This window comes from Hyaena hyaena, unplaced genomic scaffold (genome assembly GCF_003009895.1).
Source record: "Hyaena hyaena isolate Hyena2069 unplaced genomic scaffold, ASM300989v1 scaffold_350, whole genome shotgun sequence".
Classification (NCBI taxonomy): domain Eukaryota; kingdom Metazoa; phylum Chordata; class Mammalia; order Carnivora; family Hyaenidae; genus Hyaena; species Hyaena hyaena.
The window spans coordinates 1421152-1446037 of NW_024080980.1; the positions used below are offsets into that span (position 1 = coordinate 1421152).

General features: G+C 50.6%; 1 protein-coding gene across 9 annotated transcripts in view; it reads right to left on the reverse strand.

Moving 5' to 3' along the window:
* Positions 1-24886, reverse strand: part of GASK1A (golgi associated kinase 1A) — a 91661-nt gene that overhangs the window by 20914 nt on the left and 45861 nt on the right. For 6 of the 9 annotated variants that reach the window (XR_005531358.1, XR_005531353.1, XR_005531354.1 and 3 more), the window contains exons 3-7: positions 8835-8957; positions 7053-7156; positions 6183-6389; positions 5099-5279; positions 2419-2497 (exon numbers count right to left, since the gene is read on the reverse strand). Coding sequence is in view for 2 of the 9 variants with exons in the window: in XM_039249829.1 (XP_039105760.1) it covers positions 5661-5688; positions 6183-6389; positions 7053-7156; positions 8835-8957 (462 nt within the window). In the remaining 7 variants the exon portion in view is untranslated. Of the gene's footprint in view, positions 1-1545; positions 1582-2418; positions 2498-5098; positions 5280-5621; positions 5689-5892; positions 6390-7052; positions 7157-8834; positions 8958-24886 lie in introns of those variants that run through there. The other 3 variants (XR_005531357.1, XM_039249829.1, XM_039249830.1) reach the window with 3 other exon arrangements.

Sequence of the window (24886 nt, forward strand, 5' to 3'; positions counted from 1 at the left end):
GTTCCCTTAGAAGGACACAGGACGGCACGTTGAGCACTTCTCTTCTGCAGGAGGAGTCCTCCCACCAGCGGGGGCCCATCTCGCCCTGTTCCATGAGTCACTGCTCGAGGGTGACGAGGCAAGACTCACGTCAGTAGTTGGGGCCATTGTCTTTCAAACAACAATCTTAGTTCTTAGTTCCCAGGGCCTCAAGGGACATGCCGGGTTCCAATAGCCACTGCACTCGGGGAGCCCCCAGCTCTGACGTCCCCACCAGATATTTTAGTTCGTTTGCGGCTGATGCAGACATAGCTTATCTATCAGACGTTAGCTTTACTGTTAGCAGCTTTGCCAGATAACACACCCGACGTTCCACCTTTGTCCGGCTTCCGCAGGAACAGCTAAGATCAGTTTTGTCCTTAGAGAAGAGACCCTGATGCAAGTCTGGCTCCTAGGAAGGACAGCAGGAAAAGGGCTCTGGGAGGGAGAGTCCCAGGCTGTAGCTCAGTTTGAGGACTGTCACCCCCAGCTGATCAGGAGGTCAGAGGCCGAAGTTTTCTATTAGGTGAGCAGCCAGATCACTGGGGGCTGCTGCAGAAGAATGGCCTCGGTGCTAGTCGGCAGATTCAGAGCAGGAAATCTAAGGTGGCACATTTTCACGGTCACCTGTGCCTCTCTGACTTTCCTTTTACCCCGAATATCTTTGTCCCTAACCATATCCTCCATCTGCCACCTTCTCAGACTGCCATGTTCATCCACACGTAAAGGTTCAGTTCATTTGGAAGTTCAGAGGTGTGGAGGTGAAATGATGCAATTATTTTGAGACCATTTGGTGAGTTTTTCACTAAAGCTGAACACATAGCTACTCTGTCTCTTGGCGATTCCACTGCTGAATACACCCAAGAGAAATGAGTATGTAGGTCAAAAAGACATGCACTGGTGGGAGGGAAGCCTCACTCACGCCCCGGCTCCAGTGAGAAAGAGGAATGATGCCCTGAGAAGATGCAGGGCAACTGGTTCTCTTACATGCATTGCTGACGGAATATCAAATGTAGGCTGGGAATCGTTGGCAGTTTCTTAAGGAATTAAATGTATTACCATGAAACTGCACACCTGGGCATCTACCCCGGTGGGGGGAATTCTGTAAGGGAATGTTCAGAGCAGCTTAATTGTATTAGCCCCAAACGAGAAATGACCCAGATGCCCTTCAGCAAATGAACTGTAAACAAACTGTGGCCCCTCTGTGCCACGGGATACTAAATAATGAAAAGGAACAGGAGTAGAAAAGGAACAGACTATTGATAAAAGCCACAATCTGGATGGATCTCAGGGGCGTTGTGCTGAGTGAAAAAAGCCAATCTCAAGAGTTTACATCCTGTGTGATTCCATTTAGATTCTGTTCTCAAAATGACAAAAGTGGTCAAGATGGGGAACAGGTTTGTAGTTGCCGGGGATTAGGGTGGGTAAGAAGGAACGGGGCAGGTGTGACCCCACACCCATCCCCGGGGTAGCACCAGGGAGACCTCCGTGGCACTGGAGCAGTTTTGTGCTTTGATTGCCATGCTGGTGAGTGGACCTGCATCAATGAGGTGACATGGAACCCTGCAGACAGTATGGCAGTGTCAAGTTCATGTTTTAGGTATTATACTGTAATTATGGAAGATGTAACCACTCGGGGAAACCGGATGAAGGGTACACAGGCCTTCCTCGTACTGTCTCTGCATCCGCTATGAATTTCTAATTATGTCAAAAAAATTTTTTTAAGAGTCCTTGGGCGGACAAGAGGAGTGGGCTCCAGCCTGGGCCTTGAGGTTCAGAGAACCGCACAGCCTTGGAGGCGGCCACTGGAGCTGTGAGTTCAGGAGCCAGAAGCTGAGCTCTGGTCCAAGGCTCAGGATGCCACAGTTGCTGTCGCAGCTGCTGCCACTGTCACAGCCACCTCAATCACCACAGAGCCAGTGACCGAAAATAGCTGAGAGGTGCAAGGAGACGCCCTCCACCTCACTCCTTCCAACCATCCCCTGAGTGCCTCCAAATAGTGGCATCTAATTTGCATCCCGGGCCCAGCTGGGCTGCAAAGGAGTCTGGGTAATAGTATATACAGTTTCGGTCTGGGCAGGAAGCCTTCCTAGGAGGGTGGGTTGGACCAACCAGATCCCATGACACATCCACCGGTGTCACCATCCTCTCCCGCCCCCCTCCCACCCCAGGGCTAGATGTTTCTTTGTGTGGCAACAGAGCTTTGTGTGCAGGGCAAAGAAAGGATGTATCCATTCCTTCCCACCACGAAAGTCATGCCTGGTGTGAGTGCGTGTGTCTTAAATGAAGGCAGCAGGCACTAGAACAAGGCGATCCGATGCAGTCAGATGTGCAAGAAGCCTTCACTGCTGGATTTGCCTTTATGCACTGGCCTCCCTGGTTGTACCCTGTGTCACTCACCTGGACACGTGGAGGTGAGGCCCTTGTTCCTTCGTGTTATGCGGGGTCTGTGGTATAAATGGTCCTCTGGCAAATGATGCTGGGGAGACATACACACAAGAAACTTCAAAAATCCATATTTTGGGGGTGCCTGGGAGGCTCAGTTGTTTGAGCCTCCAACTTCAGCTCAGGTCATGATATGATTCGTGGATTCGAGCCCCAGGTCAGGCTCTGTGCTGACAGCCTGGAGCCTGCTTTGGACTCTGTGTCTCCCTCTCTCTCGGCCTCTTCTCTGCTCACATTCTATCTTTCTCTCTCAAAAATAAACAAACATTGAAAACAAATTTTTTAAAAATCCATATTCTTGCATCCATCAGCTTGAATGACTTCATTTATCTTGTCTCCTGTGCCTCTCGCCATGAAGTGACTTCTCTCATTGGTTGGACAATACGAGGCATGACACAGGTTACTCCACCTCATGCCCCCAAAGCTACTGGCCCCTATACCCACATGCCCTAGCAGACCCCATCCCCAAATAAGCATCCCCTGAGCAGTGCTACCCTGAGCCACAGGTGGGCTAGAGAGGCCTTGGGCAGCACTGCTGCTGGCCCAGGGAGGAGAGGAGGGCCAGTGAAAAGAGGAGGAGGTGAGGGGCAGGAGGGGAAGAACTCCCTCAGGGTGATGGTAAGAAATCCATCCTCCCCACTGGAGAGGTCTTGGAGGCAGGGTAGGGGCAGGGTAGGGGGGACGAAAGGCCAGGGTCCCTGGAAAGGCAGACTGTCAGAGCCCAAAGCCTGGAGAGGAAGCTCCCGGCTTCGGTTGGCCCAGGAGTGGGGACTGCGGGAAGTGTCTTGTCTGAGCTGGTGGGTGAGCCTCAGGGGTTCAGTGGGGACCACCCGCTCCTCTAAAAGCGCTGGCCTGGGAAGCCGGCTCGAAGTTCACAGAGATCTCGCCTCCCACATCTCCTTGTGCTGCGTCCCCCACCCCCCGTCCCCACACTCAGCTCTGATGCCCTCTTGCCCACAGCGCTGCCCTCACACTTCCTGGATCCCCAGTGGCAGTGACCTTGCCTCCCGACAGAATGCCAAGACACCCACGCTGATGGCCAGATGGCACACATGGCCACTACAACACACCACACACACCGATTCCTTCCTAATTCTATATTCTGTGTGGAAAGCTCACCGAGATTTGTTGAATGAGTGAATGCATGATGCTAGGAAGGAAGGAGGGATGCTATAGTGGTGGGGGCAGGGTGCAAATCGCAGCCCCACCAGTTACCTGCTCTGTGACCCTGGGCAAGTGACTCAATGTCTTAGCCTCAGTTTTCTGTTCTGTCAAATGGGAGCAATAATGCCTTTCAAAGCTCTGCAATAAGGAACACAGTAAAGCGCTGGGCACAGTGCGGGCCACCATCCCTATTCACTTCATGCCAGGTAGTGCTCCCCAGGTTCACGGGTAGGCACTGCTGCCTCTCTCTGTCTGGCCTCGGGCAATGTACTCCCTCCCCAGCTGAGGTTCTTGATCTGGGATTGTTGTAAGAGCTGGGATTGTTGTAAGGCATTTGTGAAATCCCCTGTATAAAGCCCTTAGCGCCATGCCTTGTAGGTAGTAAATTAGTTACTACAGTTCTGGAATCCCATGATCAAGGTAAGATGTCCTTCAGAATTCTGAACTTCTCAGATATAGAAACATAATGTGGCGCCTGAACTGTGAATTATGCAATATTCTCAGCAAGGTTTGACGTTACACCCCGTAACAGAACACACTGGTATTTCTGCAGTGCGATGCAAGGCACAAATATTCACACTGACTGGGACATGAGCTCTGCCACCGAACCTATGAAAAGGCTGTTGATTTTCAAAGCTGGGGGGCTGTTGGCACTGCACCTAGAGAACTGTGACCCTGTTACTCTCATCAGCCTCTCCCCTTTGGAAACACCATCGTTTTCATTGGAACTGCCCCTTTAGGGTGAAGAACCAAGAAACACTCGGGCCTGGGGTGAGGCCAGTCTGGTGGCATGGAGGCTGGTGACTGCGGTGGCCTCGCCAGCCTCCTTGTGAAGGCTGACCAGTGTGCAGTTAGTTGAGCAGACACCGCACTGCAGGCCCCTCACAGCTCATGCCCTCAAAGCCTCTTAAGGTTGATGGGAAGGTCCTAATTCACCCTCCCTAGCTGTTTGCTTTGCTTGGCACATCTCTCTCATTCCAGAAGCAATGGCTGGGGGAGGCTTAGGGCCAGCAGCGTGCACTGCAGCTGACAGTGTTTTTTGAAAAGCACAGAAAGTGGATGAAGTTTCAAGTTTGCAGGAAAGACACTTTAACATAGATGGAGAACACTAACGAGCAAAGAGCAATGGGCAGGGAGCCAGCTGCACATGACTGTGCTTGGCTGGGGGCGGAGTTCCTTCCTCCACATTCCACAGAATTGACCCTGCCTCCTCATCAGCTCCGGATCCAAAGGGATTAGAGGAAGAGAAGCTGTTGGCGCCACTGGGCAGGGCAGTGGGAGTGTCCTTTAGTGGTGGTCCTGGGCCCGAGACATGCTAGCACAACTCCGGCCTGGGTTTGAATTCTGACGCTTCCACCTATGAGCTGGGTGCCCTTGAAGAGGTTACCCAACCCCTCTGTGCCTCATCTGTACAATGGGGATAATATTAATCACACCTCCTCTGTAAAATGGAGCTAATAATCACACCTACCCATCGAGTCCTGGTGAGGTTAGGTGTGCCTTGATCCATGAAAGCCACTGTCACGGCGTCTGGCATCATCACTCAGTAAACATTTCTCATTATTCCAGCCGGGGCTCAATAACCATTTGTCAGTTATTAAGTGGCCATGGCCAGATCTGAACCCAGAGCTCTTGCATTCAAGTACAGTCCTCTGAAAATCAAAATAGAAAAAAAATTAAGGATACGTATATTTAAAAAGACTTTCTGAGGTCAAAGCTAGGGACTGAAGGGGTACGTGTTGAGGAACAGCGAATCGAGAGCGCAGTGCCCCTGAGCTGGAGCCGTTCTTGGGCGAGGAGTGTCCCAGGGGCATAAGGCCCAACCCTGGAGTTCTGTGGACTTGAGCAGAGCTGGGCTTGGAGCCTCCCCCCACCCCCTACCATCCTGGAGGGAGGCAGAGGCCAGTGCTGAGGGGAGCGCTAGAGATGGTATCATGCTGACGGGCTAAGCTCAGAGAGTCAGGCCCTGTCCTCCGGTGCCGGGGGTGGTTGACCTGCACGGGGCGAGCTGGGAAGGGCCGCAGAGTGTCTGCTTATGCATCCATTCTGTGCTGAGCAGACCTGTTCACATCAGGACACAAAAGTGCTTGCTGGAAGCTTGGGGCTTTGCTTACTGGCAAGATTCTGAAGATTCTGGCTCGGGGCCTTCAGAGAGAAACTTCACACACACACACGCACGTGCACGCATACACATGCACTCACACATCCACTCTACATATACATGTGGGATACACAATTTTACAGTATCTGGAGCAGTTCATAGAACATTCTTGAAAATATTTATTGGTGCAAGGGAGTAAACAGCCAGAGCTGGAAAGACAGAAAGGGCTGTGGTAAGATTGAAAACCCAACACCCACAACCACATTCACCCCTTCACCATCCCAAGCAAGTGACACATTCTGTGACATTCTGGCTTTTCCCATTTGTCTTCAAGTCGGGGGAGCCCAGGAGAGTGTGGCCACTGGCATGGATGCCACCTGCCTGGGGGGGGGCGGTTGCTGTGAGACACCCTGCCAGCAAGGTGGGGCCCTGCCCGGGCAGCATGGGAGCTCACGCATCCTTGTCCTTGAAGAGCGTCAGGTTGTGCTTCTGGATGTGTTCCAGCAGCACCTGTCCACGCCGCTCCAGGGTCCGGAGAACCTGCTTCAGCCCCTGTCTCCCACCTTGACTTTGCCAGAACACTGGGTCCATCTGCAGTGACGTGAGCAGCATATTCTGTAGACACCCTGACGCAAGGACCTTCACGGCAGACTCAGGAAACCTGGAGGTTAGGCCCCCCCCAGGGCCCCATAACAGAAAGGAAAAGCAAAAGTGAGCTCAGAAAGTTTCCATGGCAGGTGAAGCCAGAGGGCCAGAAATCGCAGAGTTGGCAACCTCAGGCAAAGCCATCCTGCCAAGTCCCAGAGCCTGCCTCCTGACTTGTTATAGGGGAGCCCTTCCATCTGCCTGCTGTGAGAGCAGGCAGGAGACAGAGCTTTGGGATGGATCCCACCCTGCAGAGAAGCTGGGGGAGTCAATCCTGATATCCCAGACGAGATGCCTGCTGCTGTGCCTGGCAAGTGCCAGAGAGAGTCCTAAGAAGGCTGAGTGGCCTGTCATCAGTGAGCAGGGGAGGTGGGCGCCCCAGGCTAGCTCTTCCCTGGGGCGGGGAGGGCTGGCGTCCCCAGGCCCTGGCAGGCTGCCGGTGTTCTGCTGGGCCAGGAGGCCCTCTGGCTATTAGAGGTGAGGGCGCTCCATCCAGGAGTTGTAGTGCCTGCTGGCTGTGTCCCCTCAGCTTTACTGGGGCTTCCCACCCCCTCCTGAGGCTCAGATCCAATAGCGTTTGTCTGACAGACTGCAGACTTCACAGGAGCCATGATCCAAAGCCCCCTCCCCCCATCAAGCCTCAGTCTCCGAACCTCCATCCCACCCCGCCAACCCTCACCCATCTATGCCCTCCAACAGGCGAAAGTTTAGCTTGTCCTCAGGGTGTTGAAGGTTGCCGGCATTATCGATGTAGACCAGATGGGACGGATCACTGCTCCGGACCTCAGGGGAGAAGATGGACAGAGACGGAGGTGGGTAAGGTTGCAGCCTAGCTGGCACCCATGGGCTCTTTCTGTCAGGGTTGGGAAGCACCATCCCAACGAGCCCTCCCAGCAACCTTAGAAGGGGACCTCTAGCGTTAGCTCCCTCTTGCAGAATCAGGGGAACAAAGAAGTTAAGTCACAGTCACACAGCTAAGCAGCTGGCTAGTTCCACCCTGGACCAGTAGTGCCAAGCCCCAGAGCCATCCTGTGAAACCACAAGGCAGAAGGGTTGGTTTCTTCTTGTTCTGGTGGCTGCAGAGGTGGGTAGGAACTGGCAGGAACTGGTGCGTGGGTAGGAACTGACAGGTACAGAGGTGGCCTACCCAGTGGCGTTGTGGCTTCAGGACCTACTGTGTGCACACATGCTTACACGCTCACGCATCCTGTGCACCTGTGCATTCCCTTGAGCACCGCCAAGAACACACAACGCCTTCCGTCCTCAAGGCAGCCTGCTCTCGCCCCGCAGGAGAAGAGTTTAGCAACTCCTAAACCCTTCCAAACTAAAACAAGCCAAAGGACTTCTTTAGCGCTTCAAAACTATGGCGTGACTGGAACGGAGAGGCCATGTCTTCCGCTCCCAACTCCCGCCCCGCTGCACACACCCCATTCCTATATATTCGCCAGGACCCCGTGGTGTTTTCCCACAATTCTCCCCATTAACCTAGTCTCCACATATGAACTTTTGCCTCCAGGACCCTAGCTTTTCCTCTTCTCTGTCTCTTCGCCCTCCTCACCCTCTCCACACATCAGAAGATCGTTTCTTAAAGCCCAATAACTCCTCCCTCCGAAAACTGCTGTCCTAAGCGATCTGTGAGATGGCTGCCCCCAGGAGTAACTGATATAAAAGCCTTACCTCTCCCAGGGATAACAACTGCCTTTTACCAGGGAAGAGGAGAGAGAGCTCTGAGGACAGATGGAGAATTCCTACCACCCAGCAGCTTCACTAGGCAGCCCTGGCCCCTGGCTGGTGTGGCCTGAAGCTCAGCCCGGGGCACCGTGCTGACAACTACTGTCTCCAAACGCAACAGGTCAAAGTAAGGCATCGTGGACATTCGGCTCACTGGGGGAGAAGGCAGAGGGTGGCCCCTGCTCCTTGGACAGGAGTGATGCTTTGTCATGGCAGTCCCCATCTGTGATGGCCCCTGCACATCACTTCCCCCCTGGGCTCTACTTTTAACAGGAGGCAGCGCAGGGTTCCTCTGGCCAGCACCGGCCTGTGAGCCGTCAGGCTCTAGGAGGGAGCCCTGTCACTGCCGCTGACCAGCCATGCGGTCTTGGAAAATTCCATCCCCCAGTCCAGGCCACAGGCCACAGTTTCCACAGCTGCTGGCACAATGGGGGCGGCTGAACGACACACAGCTCTCACACCTGCTTCCAGCAGCCCTAGGGGTTCCCTGTAGTCTCTCAAGGGGACAGTTAAGGAGAACCCAGTCCCCACACCACAGCCGCCTCAACCACATTTGCAAAGCCCCACTTGGGTCAGTTTTCCATACCATGGCCTTCTGGCAACATCATTCATTCAAAGCCTCCTGCTGCTAAGAAGAACCGGATTGGGAAGCCTCAGGGTCACATGATCTCTGAAACCCATGAACTGCAGGAGACACGAAAACCCGAGTCCAGGTGACAAGGGGACGTACCAGGATGTGGACCAGTCGCAGCTCACCCGGGTTCCGGCATTTCTCCCGGAGCCCCTCTTCCACGCAGGGGTCTGATGGCTCGGGCTCGAAGCCACAGCAGTAGCGGTCCAGGCGATCATGGACCTGTGAGGACACACCCAGCCTCTGAGGGGCTGCAGCTCGATGCCTGCCTCCACCAGGCCCAGCACCTGGGCCACCTGACCCCTGGGCCCCCATGCAGGGGACAATCCCCAGTGGCTGTCAGTGCCAGTCAGCCTGTGGCTGGCCTCCCACTGGTGACGGAGCTTCGGCCCTGCTCCTCCAGCCAGGTGGCCCTGCTAGCAGGGGACCTGTCTGCTCACGCCTCAGGCCAGCATGGATCTCTTCCAATGTCCACTGTGTCGCTGCCCCAAACTCTGACCTGGGGCCCCTGGGCCTCCTAGTGCTGACCACTTGCCAACCAGGGGGAATCCATACATGACTCCACTTTTTCTTTACATGGCAAATGGGACAGCAAGGCTTCCTCCCTTCTTGGGAGGTAAAAACTGCAGCCCTCATTAGGCCTGAGTCAAAGTCGGGGGGGAGGAGGGCATTCCCCTCACAGGCTCCTTTTACCCTGGAGGCCGCAAGGGGGGATCTTCAGGCATGGTGTGGGGACAGCTCCATGGAGCTTGGCCTCCCACCCCCTCCAGACACACATATAGACATACATGACACTTTAGAGAGTCACAGAATTCACATAAGAATACATCCCACTCACCTGCTTCCAGGAGCTTTCTTCAGCAGGAAGGAGCTACAGCCCGCAAGTCAGGAACTAAACAGAAACATGGATACAGCCCAGGCCTGACCTATGTGAGGATCTTATCTACTGTGTGCCTCAAATGCGAAGGGGCCCAGAAGGGAGAAGGCATCAGAACAGAAGCGGCAGAGTCCTCTGGGTGGTTGGGAGGGTCTTACTGTAGGGAGGAAGACAGGAAAGGGAGCGGTGGGACGGGGAGGTGGTGTGGAAAAGGTTGGGATGTGCCCAGAAGTGGATGAGAAATACGGTGAGGTTGGGAACAGCAGGGGGCGCCTGTCACAGGGTGGGCGAGCTGGAGGAGATGCACCCTTTTTCCTCTTAGGAAGGAGATTTGGCTGGATACAATACCTTGGTGAGTGCTAGCGACAGAAGGTGAGATCTCCACAGGCCTTGCCATGCTTGGGACAAAAGGAAAACTCCATTTGTTGCTGTGGAAGGGAGAGGAGAGAGAGGAGGGGAAGAGAGAAGTGAAGCAGGGAGCAGCAGGAGGCTGAGGGTGTGAGCTGTGACCTCCATGACCGTTGCCACCCATGTGAAATGCTTGGTGGCCTTGAGGACAGGGCTTTGAGTCCCGGTTTGGTGTGGGGCACATCAAGGTATGTGTTTCCAGATCCTCCTGGGTTGTGAGACCTGGGATGTGAGTCCTTGAAAATCCCCAGGTGGTGTCAGGGTCACAGGAGAGGGAAGGCTCAGGGACCCCTGGGCTCTACCGATCAGGATGGTGACTCAGATGGATGCTAACTCTCAGGATGCAAAGGTAACCTGGCTCCTGAAAGAGCCTTGTGTGTAGCATGGAGATGCAGCCCACCCCCCCTCTGCAGGCAGAAAGGCTACTCAGATTCACAAAGTCTGGGAATCTAGAAGTCAGCTCCAAGTAGCATACTCCGCTTGGGCCAACTGTCCAGACCAAGGTGACAGAAGGGGTAGAGTCAGGGTGGAAGTGGGTGGGAGTTGGGGCAAGGAAAGCAGGAAGCCAGCTGGCACCAAGCTGGTGATGAGCCCCACAGAAAGACAGGGCCTGCTCCCTCCCTCAGTCCCAGAATCCTCTGTGATTCCCCTCTACCCCTGTTCAGCTCTGGCAGGATCAGGGCACCTCCCTCCCCTGCGGTGGTGACGACACAGAACAGCCACAGACTTCCAGCAAAGGCAGCAGTGGGTTTAGTCTGATAAAGCAACGATGGTGTCTGTCCCTCACAGATGATGACGATGTGGTTTAATAAGAAATATATTGGGTCTCTGTGTCCTGATCCTAGCACAGAGCTCCTAAAACCTTTGGAGTTTCCCGAGTGATTCATAATGAGCCCCTTTGACCACACCTGAGTTTATGCTAATGAGAGGACCCAGGGGAGCCCCAGAAAGCTTGAGAATGGGGACTGGTCACCAGAAGACAAGTGAACAGAGGACAGGACCTTTTAGCCCCACCTCCAACCTCCAGGAAGGGTGGGAGAGCTGGATATTGGGTGATAAAAACTCCAACAATGAGATTTGGAGCACTTCCTGGTTGGTGAACATGGATGGTCGTGTCGGGAGGGTGGCACACCCCAAGTCCACGAGGACATAAGCTCCTGTGCTTGGGATCCTTCTGGACCTCACCCCACACACCTTCTCATCTGGCTGCTCCTTTATATCCTTTAAAATAAACCAGTACATGGAAGTAGTGTTTTTGCGAGTTCTATGAGCCATTCTAGCAAATTACCAAACCTGAGGATTGGGGGCATGAGAACCCTCGAATTCTAGCCAGTTGGTCAGAAGTGTGGGTGGCTCAGAACTGTTGACTGGCATCTGAAGTGGAAGAGTCTTGTGGGACTGAGCCCTTTAACTTGTGGAATCTGACACTTACCCCAGGTAAAGAGTGTCAGAATGGAATTATGGGACACCCAGTGGGTGGTGGAGAATTGGTGTCAAAACATCACTGGGGAGCCTGGGTGGCTCAGTTGCCTGGACATCTGACTCTTGGTTTTGGCTCAGGTCATGATCTCACATTCCATGGGATATAGCCCTGTGCTGATGGTGCAGAGCCTGCTTGGGATTCTCTCTCCCCACCCCCCCACCCCATGCCTCCCCAGCTCTCTGTCTCTAAATAAACAAACATTTAAAAAAAGTAAAGTAACCTATTAAAAAAACCAAGACACTCAGAAGACCACTGCCACCATCACTGCCACCATCTCTGGCTCATTCATTCCTCACTGCAGCTTCACAAGGGAGACGCTGTCATCCATATTACACATGGGGACACTGACCCCAGACAGCAAGGCCATAAATGTAAAAGTAATACAGATAGGATATGAACCAAGGTCTGCCTGGCTTGAAGCCCAGCTCTCTGTGTTATCCTGCCCCGCCTCCCTGAAGATTAGGAAGAGTGAGCCAGTTACAGAGGTCAAATGAGGTCTCCGTCATTACTTTTCATGGGATTAATTAATTTGGTCTCACTCTTGCTAATTGAGGCTAGAGAAGAGCTTTCAAAACTATGAAAGAGGAAGACGAAGAACGAGGAGACACAGAGCCCACCACCCTCTGCGACAACAGCTGAGGCAGCAGTAAGCAAGGCGGGGTTTGGATTGTCTGTGTCTTCCTTCTGTGTTCACTGCTCAGCCAGCCAGAGCCATCCTGCTTCCCTCTGCCCATGGCAGCCATGTGTCTCCATAAATACAGGTGAGGGGGACAATGTCACCTCCGGGATATAGTACTCATCAAAGCCACCTCCTAGGCCACTCAGCCCAGCCCAGTGCTGGCCAGTAAAAGGTCTTGCTGCTCCATTTCCATATCCCTTTGTAGGAAAACTCACATATGTTCTGAAGACATACAGACTCGATCGCTTTCAACACAAACGAGAAAATAACTACGGTTCAATAAGCCCCACAAAACCAGATGCCCAGAAATGGGAGTGTTAAACAGTCCCAACTCCTGGCCCCAAACACTTTGTTTTGCAATAGTTCAACATGGAGACGTTGCACACCGGACCTAGACCATCACCCCAAACAGGCTGAGGGCAATTCTGTGAGGCCATGTTAGGTAGTATTTCCAGGGCCAGTGGGCCAAAGACACCCACAGGCACTACTGAAAAAGACAAGTTTAGCCTAGAGACCAGTGCACAAAGCCCTGGTCCAGCCTGGCCAGGGTGCAAACCACCACCGCCCATTCGTGAAGTGAGCCCATTAACAAGAACTCTGACACAGGCCATCACTGCTTCGGCTGCCTGGGCTTTGGATAACACGAGCCACAAGTAGCAGAAACACCTGATTCAAAACGTCTTCAACCATAAGGGAAATTAAGATCCTCTATGGCAGCGAGTCCTGAGCTAGGCAGGCTGGGGACTTAGCAGATCCTATTGTCCTAGTAAGGACTCGGGTTTCTTTCTGCTCTACACTCAGCACCCACAATGTTAACACCCCAGCGTGGTCTCTGGAAGCCTGCAGGTGACCACTGTGGGTATGCACTTCCTTGTTCATGTCCAGAGAGAAGGAGAGGGTGGGGGAGAGAACAAATGAGAGAAACAGAGGTACAGAGACAGAGGGGCAAGGAGCCTCTCCTCCAGCAACCTTCCTGGCTGGACCAAAACCCAGACACATGCTCATTCCTGGGCCCATAGCAGTCAGCAGAAGGTGGTGACGCCCTGAGCCCAGGACAGGGTGGTAGGTGAATCGCACCAGGGCCCTGTGTGGAAGTTGTCTTTAGCTGCAGGGTCCTCACTCCAGCTGCGAATCAAAGTGTCGATCAGGACAGGGCTGAGGAGGGAGCCCTACAGCTAGCCACCAGGGACCGCTCAGCCTTCCAACTGGTTTTAAACCCACTTTAAGCCTGTATCATGCCCTCGCCTCCACTCTGCCCTAGCTATTTGGCCTGAGAAAGTTATTTAACCTCGAAACCCCTCCGTTTTCTCATCAACAAAATGGGGGCAGTGATACTCCCACATGACTGCCCTGAGGCCCACATAGGGTAATGATACGTGTAAAGCGGCGGGGGGGGGGGGGGGGGGGGGGGGGGGGGGGGGGGGGCGCATTGTGGAAGACCTGCTGCTATGTCTGCCTCCAGAGCTGGAGGCCCAAAGATCCCCCAGGAATCTCAGGGGTCCTCCTATCCGCACACACCAGGAAGCCCCAGCCTCACCCAGTGCCACAGGCCAGAGAGTGAAATGAAGTGTTACGGTAGGGTGGCCACCCTTTTCTAGGCTGGTCTAGTTTGCAGCGTACAGACATGTCTGTGAGGCAGACACCCACCTGCTTGCTTCCCTTTGGCTGGGAGAGTAAATGCCAGGGTGGTGCTGGCCAGATTGAAACACAGTCATGCTCTGGATTTCAGATTATGCCCAATGCTTGGCCAACCCAACCCCCTTCCTCCTGAAGGCCCGCCCCGGCCCCGCCTCCAGGCCATTCTTGGCAGATTTCGATTTGTGGCGGCATAGATTTCCAGAGGAAGCCACGAAGGAATATCAGCCCGTACAATACACCTACCTTCTCAAACTCTATACCCATTAGAATGTTCAACAGGAATTATTTTGCCACAACGTCGGTTCTTTTTATTCCCCCCCACTCAAGAGAAATCCAGTTTAAACAGCAGTAGGCTAGCAGCCACACAAGACCAAGATTGAGTTCCATTCCCACATTCCCTGAGGATTCGATTCTTTTCCCCCTTTTTGAAATAATGAGGAGCTCCTTCCCCCCTCCCCCCCACAAAAAAAAAGGATGAACCTTTGCAGTTCGGTTTTTCTGACCAGGCTAGCAATGTCACAAAATCATGACATGGACTGAAGGTTTTATTCACTTCTACTTGAGCCCTTACTCTGTGGCAGGGGCCACGCAGTGCTTGACACGTCACAACTCATTTAGTCCCTCCCTCTAGCCACGAGTTAGCTACCATTATCATCCCCATTTCAGAGATGTGGAAACTGAGTCACCAAAGCTGGGTAGCATGCCTCAGACCCCTAGCCAGGATGTGGTGGTGCTTAAGCTCAAACCTGAGCAATGTGGCTCTGACCAGGAAGTGGGACTGTGTGGCCAGAGACTCCACATCCCTTAATGGCAAAGATGAAGACCTGCTTCAGTCTGATCCCAGCACCCAGCACTTGTTTAGCATAACCAGAGACTTAGTTGATGGCTTTTTTTTTTTTTTTTTGAAGTAAAAGATGAGTGAATGAAGTGTCTGGCTGGCTGACTGCACGGGGCTGTGATGATCTAAAGCACTTATCACACCTGCTTCCCCGCCCAAGATGCCAACCCCAGAAGTTTGCAGGGGGAAGCCTGGCTCTGTGGGCCCCGAACATAACATCTGGGTGGGACGGGACACTGCGATCTGCCAAGGAGGGACACTAGGTCTAGCTGTGGGAGAGGTGTGGTCTGGGGAGGGAGGCGGCACAGGCTATGAAGGGTGGCTGGAGTCCTGTAACTGACCCACTAGGCTCCTGAGCCAAGACAGGGGCCTCAGCCAGTGCCTGGTCTGGGTCTAATGGATTCCAGAAGAGCCACCTGCTGTCCCTGGTGGCCCATGCCCCTGTTCATGGGACTCCTCCCAAGCTGGGAATAGTCACAGGCCTCCGTCCTTTTGGGTGGAAAGGGCGGCTCTTGACGGGGCAGACTCGCTGCCTGGGGATCAGACTGCCACAGGGGAGCAGCATCTCACTCCACAGAGGCCAGTGGTCTGGTCCCACCCTGACCAGCTGGCTGGTTAAAGAATTCTTGAGGTTTCAAAAAAAAAAAGGGGGGGGCAGGGGGCGCCTGGATGGCTCAGTCAGTTAAGTGCAGACTTCGGCTCAGGTCATGATCTCATGGTTCGTAGGTTCAAGCCCCGCATCAGGCTCTGTGCTGACAGCTAGCTCAGCACCTGGAGCCCATTTAAGATTCTGTGTCTCCCTCTCTCTCTGGCCCTCCCCTGTTCACGCTGTCTCTCTCTCTCAGAAATAAATTTAAAAATTTTTTTAAATTAAAAAAAATTTTTTTTAATTTAAAAAAAAGAAATCTTGAGGTTTCTTTGGTGAGGTCAGAGTGGGAGAGGAGTGGGTTAATGGGTACTGCAGCCACTTTCCCCTAAGGACTCACCTTGCAGTGTTCCCAACATGTCCTGACAAAGGGCAATCTTCCTGGGGGCTCTGGGGAGGATGATCTGGACACCACAACTGTCCTAAGCCTGAGACCAGAAGTCGTGGTGCCAGCTTAAGATTTGGGTTAATAGACTGGCTGATGGGCTTTGAGAAGATGCACTGAGGAGAACTAGATCTTATCTAAAAAGACATCTGCAGATTAGTCTAAAATCTTAACATCAACATACACACACACACACAAAAAAAAGCCACAGCCATCAAAAGATATATCCCACTAGAGCAAAAAATGTTTCCAACTGAGAAACCTAGAATGTGTCACTGTCTGAACACCTTACACAGACGCCCTCACATAATACGTAAGAAGGGAAATAGCAATCCACGGACAATTGAAAGGCATTTGATAAAGTTTTGCATCCATTCCTGACAATAAGAATTCTTTTTTTAAATGTTTATTTATTTTTGAGACAGAGAGAGAGACAGAGCTCTAGCAGGGCAGGGGCAGAGAGAGAGGGAGACACAGAATCCAAAGAAGGTTCCAGGCTCTGAGCTGTCAGCAGAACCCGATGCGGGGCTTGAACCCATGAACTGTACATGACCTGAGCCAAAGTCAGACACTCAACTGACTGAGCCACCCAGGTGCCCCTAGAAATTCTTAATAAAGCAAGACTAATGAACAGTGCCTCATCATATCTTTAGTGAAAAACCAGGATTATGTTTAATGGTGAAACCCTAGAACCTAGCAACAACTCATGTCCATCATTCCATGAATATTCACCGTTACCCTGGAGGCACCAACAAATATAATGAAGGAAGAAGCAATGAGACCAAGTGCCTTCATTACAGATGAAATGCTGGTATACTTGGAAAAGCCAGAGGATAAGCTGAGCAACTGTTAGAAGCAATACAAAGTTAGTGCATGGCCAATCACCAAATTGATACCCAGAAATAATAGTCTTCATGCAGACCTGGGGCTCCTGGCCAGAACATATGATGGAAGAAAAGATCCTATTTTCAATGGCCACAAAGGATGAAATACCCAGGAACAACCCCACGTGAAAGTAATAGAAACATCTAGATGCTTCTGAGGAACATGAATAAATGGAGAGACGTATCTGCTGGGGAATGTCATTGAAAAGACATGACTCTCTGTTGACTCAAGAGCTGGATCTGGGCACACAGAGGCTCCTCGTCCCTCCCCTATCCTTGGAATGTGGATTCCACTTGCCTTTCCTGCTCTCAGAGGCTGCTCCAGGGACATCGCCTGGAGATGGGGATGTGGTGATGAGAACAGCTGCATGGTATACATGACAGAACCCAGGTAAGGCCTCTTTATGAACTTGTAAGATTCAGCAGGCTGGTATGGGCATCCACTGTCATGTTGCTGCCCAAGACAAGCCTTGTCTGTAAGGTCTTTTTGTTTATTAAACCTGCCACCTACCAACCTGGAGTGGCCTGCCTCTTTCTTTGGTCTCTCAGTGTCCTCTGTGTATAGGGGCCAGTTTCAGATGATGCCTGGGAAGGTCCAGAGTGGGTCGCGAACCAACAATATTCGATTCTTGGCTAGAATGACCTGTATATTTTAATGTAGGTGTAATTTCCCTCTACATTAGTCTACACAAACATAATTTGATCCAAATAATCCCAAAAGGACTTGGGAAGGAGAGAGGGTAACAAGCTGACTCTAAATTTCATATGAGAATAGTCTGTATGGATATCAGGAGAATTCTGAGAAAGAACAATGAGGAAGAGCAAGCTCTACTGGTTATCCACATAAAATATAGAGCCCACCAATGAAAACTGTGATGTTGGCCTATCAATGGACAGAACCTTTCCTAGAACACAACAAAGTCCAGAAATAGACCTACTTACATATGGAAATTGGCTATATGGTAAAGGCAACATTTCAGATTGGGGGAAAGGTTGATTATTCGACAAATATGCTGAGACATTTGGGTTATCATCTGAAAATAAAAATCGTTGTTTTGCATCTTATCTCCTACTCCAAAATAACTTCCATATGGATCAAAGAGAGATGAAAACACATGGGAGACTGAAGTTAAAAATAACCCTGAAGTGAGGATGGCCTTTTAAAGCATATACTGACCTGGAAATCACAAAAGAAAAGCTTGATAATTTTAACAATAGACATTCTTAAAATTTCTGCACAGCAGAGAGACTCTGGACAAAGCTTATGACAGCTGGACCTGAGAGAAGTGTTACAATATAATAAAAACAAAAAGCTAATTGCCTTCCTCAAGAAAAAGCTCTTGAAATCATTAAGAGAGAGACCAACAATCCAAAAGAAAACTGGGCAAAGAGTATGAACAGACAGTTAAAGAAAAACCAAATTTTCAAAAATCTGGGTAGAGACAGGAGGACGGTGAGGCTAAAGAAACAGAAGGAGGCGCCCTCTGTCCAGATCGTGCAGCACAGGCCACGCACCTGAGCCAGCGACTCCTAAAATGTCTGTACCTTGGGCTCATAAATTCATTTTCCACTGCTGCATTACAGATTACCAGGGGCTTAGTGGCTTTGAAGAACCCATTTATGATGTCATAGTGGGTGGGGCAGGAGTCCATCACATTTCTGCCAGGTTCTCTGCTCAGGGTTTCCCCAGGCTGAACTCCAAGGTGTTGGCCAGGGGCCACATCACATTGTAGCTCAAGGTCATCTCCTAAGCTCCTTCAGGTTGTTGGCAGAAACCATTCATTGTGGTTGTAGGACTAGGTTCCAGGGATCTCAGGGTCCTCCTAGAAGCCTCCCCTTCCACCAGGCAGTTCATAGCATAGCTGTGTACCTTCTGAAGCCAGCAGGAAATTCTCTAGATGCTTCATCTCTTTAGAAAGCTCCCCTGATTAGATCGGACCCATCCAGGATAATCTTCCTTTTAATCAACTCAAGGATAAATGACTGGTAACATAGTCACTGGAATGCTATTCTGTCATATTCACAGGTCTCACCCATACCAAGGGCAGGGGTTAATGCCAGTGGAGTGGGAACCTTGGGGATCATCTTAGAATTCTGCCCCTCATACCTCAGCCTGATCAAGGGCCTGCTTTTAAATATATGTAAAGATCCTCAATGTCACCCTTTAAACACCCTCATCTAGGCAGGTGTTTCAGTCCTCCATAGTTGGCTGTACTTTCTATGAATGGGGAGGAACAGAGCTCCCATCTGTTGGGCCTGTTGTAGGATTTAAGTGAGTTCATGTGTGTGGTTTGTAGCAGACATTGCCACATAGGTGTAGGCATTTCATAAATAGTAGATACTATGATATATCACGTCTCTGGTTGGAAGCCTGAACTGGTTGGAAGCAGTGATGACAGTTCTGGAATCCTCTCTAACTAACAGAACACCTGATGGTCTCAGGAGACTAAGCCAGAGGAGATACACGAGACTTGAAGCCACTGATTTGGATTCAAAATAAAGAATGCACACAGGATCTCAAATAAATGAAAATAGGCTCCTTGGGAAGGAAATGGGGCAGTATCATCCAGAAGAGACTCAATAAATATTTTTTTAGAGCCAGTTCAGTACAGCAAAGAGGCCAAGAGCATGTGCTCTGTGGCCAGACTGCACTGGATGAAACAGGCTGTGACTGTGGGCATGCTCCTTAGCTCTTCTAAACCTCAGCTTCCCCATCTGTAGAATGAAGCAGGAATATTTTCTGCCTCCAAGGGCTCTTATGCATGAACACAAGTGCTGGAACCGTGGTCAAGGACATCAGGTAGCGTTACACATTGTCATCTGTTCTGGAAGTGCAAGTTCATTAACAGCCAAAAGAGAAGAGCATGGTAAATGTTGTTTTCTACCCCTGTGATTCTATTCTGGACTCTGTAAGAAATATAGAAAGCTTTGGGGTTCTTTTCAATCTAGAGGAAGAAGTGGCGTTTGAGGAAGAAAAACACAGCAGCACCCAGACTGGAAATCATACAGAGATCCTGGAAGTTCATTCATCATTAAGTCATTCATTCATTCATTCATTCACTCGTCCATTCATTCCAGGGCTTATCTAGGATCAAACCCAGAGCTTGGCTCTGGGCGAGATGCAGATGTAGTGGTGAACAAAACACAGACATATGGTAACTACATGAGCAAATAAAATATTTACATAATGTGCTGGGAATCAGAAAGGGAATCAACAGGATGCCATGAAAGAGAAAGAGACTAACAATGAGGGGGAGTCAGGAGAGTTGAACCCTGGGGAAGAAGAGTCAGAAGCAAGTCCAAGGAAGAAGCCCTGTACCAGAAGGAGCTGGGTGTGTTTAGGAACTGGCCAAGGCTTGGTGCCGAGAGTTGCAGCTGGGGACGGATCCCTGAAGGTCCTTGAAGAACATGGGCCCTTGAAGAACCTGATACCAAGGGCACTGAGAAGGTCTTATATTAATGGGGAAGTGCAACATGATATGATTTACAATTATAAAAGAAGCATGCTCTCTGTGTCTGAAGTTGTTTATGAACTTCAGAGCTCACCCTCCAACTTCCAGCTGCTGTATGGCTTTGTCTGGGGGCTTTCTCCAGATTCTAAGGAATCCAGATCTCCAGGAGCAGCCCTCAACCAAAGGTCGATGGGATACTTGGCTATAAATGCCTTGAGTCCCTCACCTCTTGGTGGGCTAATTCCGAACACATATTTTGTACCATTTCTCAGAATTTTCTGTGGAACTAAGCCCTAGTCACCCACAGTGGTGGCCTGCTTTATATCATACCCTTTATTGACTGTCTGCCTTCCCATCTCACTTCCCATCTCTCTACAGGTATTTCTTGAGGTTGTTTCCTAGATAAACTACTGCACTGGAATCCTGGACTCAGGGTCTGCCTGGGGGAAGTCTTCTGTAAGGAGACTGGATTGGAGGGGACATAAGTGGAGAGAGGGAGGCAACTCAGGGAGCTGTTGTGTTAGTCCATGTAAGAAAAGATAACAGCCTAGGCCAGGATGTTGGCAGGTGAGGCTTTCTGGGATATCAACTCTTGGAAATGTGAAGGCCCTTCATAAGCAGAAGTTGCAGAAAGACTTTTATGAGCCAACATTACCAACTCTCAGTCTGTCTGAGTTTTCTACATCTCGCCCGCCATCTAATCAATCACACGCCCTCTAAGAGGAAGCACAGTGTGAGACACAGGCCCCTTTAAAAGAGAAAAAACAGAAATATGCCCAACCACTCCATACTTCCTACCCTCGCTCTGGCCACTAGGTAGAAAGCCCTTTTAGGTCCCAGGTACAACACCTCTCAGGTTGAACTCAACTTACAGTGAATGTGATAGTCATTAGCTCTCCTGACCATGGCTTGGCTGTTCCATCATCACTGCCCCAAGAGGATAAGGACTTTCTACCTTTTACCAGACTGAATGCAACTCTGGCTAGAGGTGGTCCATGACATCAAGCAGAGTTTTGTGAGCCCCACCCACCAAACACACATGCACACTCTCCCACCTGTTTTGTCCACCTGAGCAGAACCAGCTTTTCAATGATCCATTCAGAAGTGGTAGGCTCTCTCTTGGTCCTACTTCTTCCTATGACACAGCCTGGAGTGCAGTGGAGGGTACCTACTCACTATTAATACTGAATATTTCATAGAGAGACCAGCTTATAAACTTAGAACATCGTCCTGGTCATACTGGCTTGCCAAACCATGTTCTTGATTTATTCATTAGGAGTAGCAGATGCTGTTAGTATCCCACCCCTCCCCCATGGCACTCACTATTCCTGTACATACTGATGGCTTTCTGCAACACGCACTGTGGCTCTCTGCCTTGGCCCCTTTCTGGCTGAAGGATCCAGTTTGGCTGGCCAGCACATGAGCCAGGCTACAAGTGCAAGGAGTTCAATGCTCTCAGGAGTAGTCTCAACCTCGGACAGTTGGGAGCTAGTGGGTAAACAGCCCAGCTTTGGCCCTTGGGTGAGACAACTCTGGTGCATGTTCTACATACTCCTTCAAAACTCTCCACAGGATTGAGCCCCACTTGCTCACAGCAGTGTTTGGGCATCATATGGAATATATGTGGATTTTTATGGTTCATGCGAATGGGATGCATGTGTGGGTGGCTATGGAATATGTGGGCACATAAGGTTCTTTTATAAGTGTACAATGTATGTATTTGGGGGTATGTGTAGCTGATTTCATTTTTGCCCAACAAACATTTGCTCCTCTTCCCCTTCCAGTCTGGGCAGATTGTACTTCCTTTCCCTGACACTTACTTGCTTTGGCCAACAGAATACTAGCGGAAGTGATGTTAGTGGAGGCCTTAAGTGTGCTTTTGCAGTTTGGTTGAACTTTCGGGCTTCTTCCATTCCCCAGAGAAGGGTTTGCCCTGGGAACTGCTGCCCCTTCAGCCTAGGCTCCAGAACGACAAACCAAGAGCAGACATGAACCCACTCCCCCACAGCTTACAGCTAAGTTCAGTTGAGCCCAACTGACCCAGGGACCCTGGAGCAAGAATTAAAGAGCTGGTGCTTTAAGCCATTGGATTTTAGAGAAGTTTGTTAGCATTATTTCAGCCATCACTAACTAATACAAGGTTTTAGATGGGATTTGCAACGCATAGGGTATGATTTGGAGTATACAGAATGTGTACGTGTATAGTGCTTGTGTATTTTGTGTCTGGGTAAATGGTATGTTGTGATACGCAAACACAAAAAAAGCAAGGGTTTATATTAGATAAAGCAAAACAAACAAGCAAAGACACCACAGAGTGGACTGTGCATGGAGTTTATGCTCAGTCCCTAGTCAGAAGGCACCCTGGGATCCTGTGCTGGGAAACCCACATCCTGAAACCTCGCCTCCCTCTGACTTGCCAGTGGCTTCTAGGAAGACAGTGTCAGCCAGACAAGAGTGTTTGACTTGACTGGTGTTCAGCAAACCAAGGAAGAGGTGGCACAAGGCCAGCCAAGTAGCGTCAGACCACACACCCAACCAGCATGTGCCTTGGCTACTGAGACTTCTGTCCCTATAACAGGACCTGGCAGCTGAGGAAGGGTCCCACACCGCAACTCCAGGAGATGAACAGAGGGGCTCTGTGTGGAGCGGAAACCTGCTGTGTGCACTGCAGCTGGACTGGGGCTCTGTGAGGAGGCGCTTTCAATCTCAGGGCTCCAAAGGCATCCCTGCAAGGGTCCCTTCTACCTACCCCATTCGTGGCCCGCTGAATAGTGACTCTGTGATCAAGAAGCTGAGCTCTGGAGGCAGACCATTAGGCAACCATTAGGCTTTGTCACAACTCTAGCAGCCATGACCTTGGGCAAGTAATTTAACCTCTCTGGACCTCAATTTCTCAACTTTAAATAGGGATAAATGTATATCACTTGTAAGATTGCTATGAGGATTGGATGAGTTGATGCCTATAAAGTGTTGGGGACAGTGCCCGCTTATAATTATGCATGTGCTACCCTCCAGGCACTGTATTATATGAATCATCTTGCATGCAGAAACCACACAGTGTCAGTGTTATCATCTGACATGGGCCAGGCTCCCCCAGAGACAGATCTTGAGACAAGGATTCAAGCAATAGCAGCTTTTTGTGTGTGAGCTAATCCAAAAACACAAGCAGGGAGCAGAGAAGTGAGACAGAGAGGGTAAACAATGACCACTGTGAGTAATTAGGGCTCAATCCTGTTAGGGAACTCTGAGACACACTTATAACACACACTGAAGAGCAACCCCAGCCAACGAGCCAGGGCTTTTATACACTGGCTCCCATCAGTCACCAAAGACTTCTCCTAGAAATTAGCATGACCAGCCTTCCCTGTTTGCCCAGGGCTATATGTCCTATGGTCTGAGAAACGCCTCCTTCCCAACCTGGATGGTTGACCACACTATCTGGAGAGCGTTAGTTCCCCAGCACCCAGCCTGTCACAGGTCACCCAGAGAAAGCCCTCAGATGCAGGTGCTGGCCATTAGAAGCTACCACATATTATAATGATTAGGCCCAAGGAGGTAAGGTCAGGACACCCAGTCTCATTTTAGATGTAAGAAAAGTGAATGTCTAACAGGCAAAGTCATCTGCTCAGTGCCTGCTGCAGGAAGGTGTGGGAGGGAGGGGTTCAAGCCCAGGTCTATCTATCAGCGCACACTGATCACTGAGCTCCACACTCCTTCCCACAAAGCAGCCTCAGAGACACATATTGGAGGAGCCAGAAGTAACTCAGGAGACCAGTGAGCTTGTTGAACGGAAACAAACATCCACCGGCTGACAGGTCATGTTCATGGCTCTGAGGGAGGGGCGGTAGGTGGAAGTCAGACAATAAGGAGGTAGAGTCCTTGGCCCAAAGGAGAGCATGGCAGCCTCTGAAACAGGCATGATTGCTCTGCTCAGGCTGATGGCTGCCATATGGGATGGAGGCCCCATGTTACTAAACCGCCCAATGCTTTCAAAGGAAGCTGGATTTTTAGGGGAAATCTCCAAAGTATTACATGTTGTCTAAGAATTTTCTAAAAACATATTGTGGATGAACCCTGTGTGGACCCAATACAGTGTGTAGGCCCCTGGCTGCCTGAATCCAGTCTGTGGCTCGCCCACTCACCCCAGCAAGTGAAGCAAAGGGCTCATGTGGGGTCTTTTCTCAACAGGCAGAAATGGGGGCTGGCTCAGGCTGCATTTAGTACACATATTCACCCATTTTGAGCTTTTTTTCTTTTTCTTTTTTGTCTTTATATCCTTCTGGACACACCTCCACACATATGTCTCAGCTGACATCCAGCATAGGCCCCAGAACAGCCACACTGTTTACAGTCAATAAATAGCCAATGCCTGCAGTCCCCTAGTTAACCCCTATGCCCCAACTGCCCAATTCTATAAAGATCCCCAGAAACTCCAGGGTTAACCTCTGGCACAGCAATGACCTCAGCTGACCTTGTGGTTAGAGTCCTTTCTCATTCTTCAGGGCCCAAATATCATCCCTGTGTCTTTCTGTGTCTTTCCCTCTCCTCATACCTCCGTTCTTTTCTAAATCAGGCAACCATCTTGAATCCTTGTTGATTCAAGGATATAACATTATCAACAGTGATGTGCAGATAAATGTTTAACAAACCGGCTCTCAAAAGTAGGGGGGAGTCCAGATTTGTAGCAGCTGCTGACTCCCATGGTATAAATACTCACACCCTGGCCAATTTCAAGCTGCCAACATGACTGAATGTGGAAGTGACAGGAAATGTGCAGTAACTCACCACCATACAGTATTTACTATACAGATGCAAATAACCTAAAAAGCACAGATTGTAGTAAAATACAGTGAAATCAGTA